This window comes from the organism of the source record quoted next (assembly GCF_019968985.1).
Source record: "MAG: Porospora cf. gigantea B chromosome Unknown PgB_NODE_12690_length_1051_cov_5.83635, whole genome shotgun sequence".
Taxonomy (NCBI): domain Eukaryota; phylum Apicomplexa; class Conoidasida; order Eugregarinorida; family Porosporidae; genus Porospora; species Porospora cf. gigantea B.
Genome location: NW_027178610.1, coordinates 1 through 992, shown reverse-complemented (window position 1 = coordinate 992; position 992 = coordinate 1). Strand labels below are relative to the sequence as shown.

At 48.5% G+C, this 992-nt stretch overlaps 1 protein-coding gene across 1 annotated transcript; it reads left to right on the top strand.

Moving 5' to 3' along the window:
• Window positions 1-393: 393 nt before the first annotated feature.
• On the top strand, window positions 394-992 carry KVP17_005226 (uncharacterized protein; the record flags this gene model as incomplete). Its single annotated transcript, XM_068515032.1, has 1 exon — window positions 394-992. A coding segment is annotated over one exon (599 nt), but the record flags the coding sequence as incomplete, so codon positions are not given.

Sequence of the window (992 nt, the reverse complement as noted above, 5' to 3'; positions counted from 1 at the left end):
TACATCACAAGGGCTACGTCGGATGAAACGCCGCCTGTAAGAGGGGAGATGTTTTCTATGTCATCGGCAGTTCCCAGCGTGAGTTCTTCAAGAAGGGCTTTGCATCGGGCATCAAAAGGTGTGGTCATGTGTAAACCTCCGCTAAAATGTTCACGTGAACATTCTTCTTGCAAAACAATGGGATTGTCAACATAATAATTTCCGAAGAGAGGGTTTTTATTAGCTGCGTCTGCTGTGTTGCATTTCTTTCTGTTTGTAATAAAAGCCTTTTGTGTGTTTGTGCAGAGAAGACTTTTTTTGAAAAACCTGTCATAGTGTGTGCAATTCAGGGAGATTCAGTTGGCTAAACGAGTAAGCATTACATCTATTGCCCGTGAGCTGGGCATTTCACATATGACCGTATCACGGGCCTTGTCCAACAACCCAAAAGTGAAGGATGAAACGCGTACCCTTGTGCTTAAGCGTGCGCAGGAGCTGGGCTATGTGAAAAGTGTTGCAGCAAAGGCCATGCGCGGGGAAAAAACCACGGTAGTCGGCTTGCTTTTGCCCAACCTTGTTAATGAATTCTATGCCCGTTTTGCCGATAACCTGGCCGCAGCCCTTGAGAGAAACGGGCTACAGGTTGTCATCCATCTGACGAATGACGATATTGAGATGGAGAGGCAGTCCTTGCTTCGGCTTCATGAGATTCAGGCACAGGCGGTTGTTATGGTTCCTGCTCCGGGAATGCTGGAAGAGGAGGCGTTTTACCTGAAGGACATGCGCGTTATTCAGCTTATACGTCAGCGCACGTTAAAGACAGCCAGCAGTGCCATTCTGATACATGATGCCGCCGCTATTATGGAAGCTGTTGAGGTGCTTGCCGGGCAGGGTCATAAGCGCATCGGGTATCTGGGAGCGCAACAATACCTTTCTTCCGGCAATGAACGCCTGCATGCTTTTCGTGCTGGTATGCAGGCCGTCGGCTTGTCTTCCATAAAGAGTGTTCTGGA